General features: G+C 37.0%; 1 protein-coding gene across 2 annotated transcripts in view; it reads left to right on the plus strand.

The window, feature by feature from the left end:
- Window positions 1–525: 525 nt before the first annotated feature.
- LOC106879150 (metal cation symporter ZIP8) overlaps window positions 526–1,621 on the plus strand; it is a 24,758-nt gene continuing 23,662 nt past the window's right edge. Inside the window, exon 1 of one of the 2 annotated variants that reach the window (XR_008264244.1) lies at window positions 526–1,158. Coding sequence is in view for 1 of the 2 variants with exons in the window: in XM_014928588.2 (XP_014784074.1) it covers window positions 748–1,158 (411 nt within the window). In the remaining variant the exon portion in view is untranslated. The remainder of the gene's footprint in view (window positions 1,159–1,621) is intronic. The other variant, XM_014928588.2, reaches the window with a different exon arrangement.

Raw genomic sequence — 1,621 nt, forward strand, 5'->3', positions numbered from 1 at the left:
TATATATATATATATATATATATATATATATATGTATGTATGTATGCGTGTGTGTCTGTGTCTGTGTTTGTCCCACCATTGCTTGACAACCGGTGGTCTCTTTTAAATCACGCACCTTTTCGTCTGAAAATTATTTTGAAATAATAAACGGAACCAAATGGTAGATTCGAACTGTACATATCTTAAAACTATGATTAAAAAAATTCGAGAAAGGGTGGAAATTTTAGGATTTATGGGGTTGGGGTAATTAAAAGATGAAATTTTTTTGCATAACCGTATGAATTCCCGTAGGTAGAATAAATTTTTTTAAAAAATTTTCAGAAAATTCCCCAAAATTAAAAGGTACGAAGGGTTATATGGAGTGCTTAAACCGCAACTCTGCCGTTGGTTTGTGTTACTGTGGGAGATATAGTGGCTGTAGTGACTATAATTACGACTATGTGAATTGTAGCCATCTGGGAGATGTGGTGTTAAGTCATTGTCGTAGCGATTATGATGACGCAAGACAATTGTGGTAATGGGTGTGTAGCGTACAGAGCTAGCAACGACATAAGGCAGCGAAATCACGCGAGATCTCGAAGCGACATATCATAACATGGGAGAAGGTGTCCATCCTCGTTTTACTTTCTGTCCATTGCACGTGGCTTACATATCTACTCGGAGCCGGGTCGGTCTGTATATCTGTAGTGAGCCGATATACATACACCTTTCGATGTCTCACGTTTCTTTTTCTATATTTCATTAATCATGTCTTCTAGTTGCACGGATTATCGTCATGTACAGTTGTACCACATCATCATTCTGTTGATTATGCCTCTTCTATCATTGGCCGATAGATTCAGCGATGATATTTCTTCTAATATTGACCCTAAAATTGGGACTCTCTCGTTCTTCTCAAAACCTCGTCGCAATAATTTCATCAACGTCACCAAAGAATATCTAGATGAGATTATGAATATTTTTGGAACTAATGGAACAATGAATTCACGCCAATTCGCACATATGATCGAAGAATTTAAGACACACTCACATCGTAACTTACATTCTGCGAAGAGTCATTCTAATGGAGATGAGTCTGTTACACATAATGTTAAAACAACTAATTATCAACTATATAATGCCAGTGAAACGACACTCGAAAATCCACAATTCATTAAGGTTAGTAATTGATTTTCATTGGAGGTAAAGAATACGCACACCACCTGTTTTCAATGTAACAGAAACCTTAACCTTAAACCTAAACACTGGGTGTGCGTATTCTTTACCTTCGCCTGATTTTCACCCTTGTTGCTTTGTAAATATTTTTGTTTGCTTGATAATTCATTATTTTTGTTATGTTTGGGTATATTCATTTTTTTTCTTTTGCTTTCTGCTTGTAATTAACGTCAGTGTAAATACATGGAAAGTATGTAAACAAACAGCAACACAGGGAGATGGGAGGGAGAGCTCGGTCACTATAAAGCTCCTCACCCGGGAACAAAAAAAAAAATTAACCAGCCTATGGGGTGTTAACAAGTGTGTGGAAAACGAATATGAAAAAAAAAGTGCGCGCTGATGACCCTGGTGGGTGGGGATGGGGACTTTCGGAAAATTCACAAGATACGATTTTTCCGTCATAACT

Source organism: Octopus bimaculoides, chromosome 5 (genome assembly GCF_001194135.2).
Source record: "Octopus bimaculoides isolate UCB-OBI-ISO-001 chromosome 5, ASM119413v2, whole genome shotgun sequence".
Lineage (NCBI taxonomy): Eukaryota > Metazoa > Mollusca > Cephalopoda > Octopoda > Octopodidae > Octopus > Octopus bimaculoides.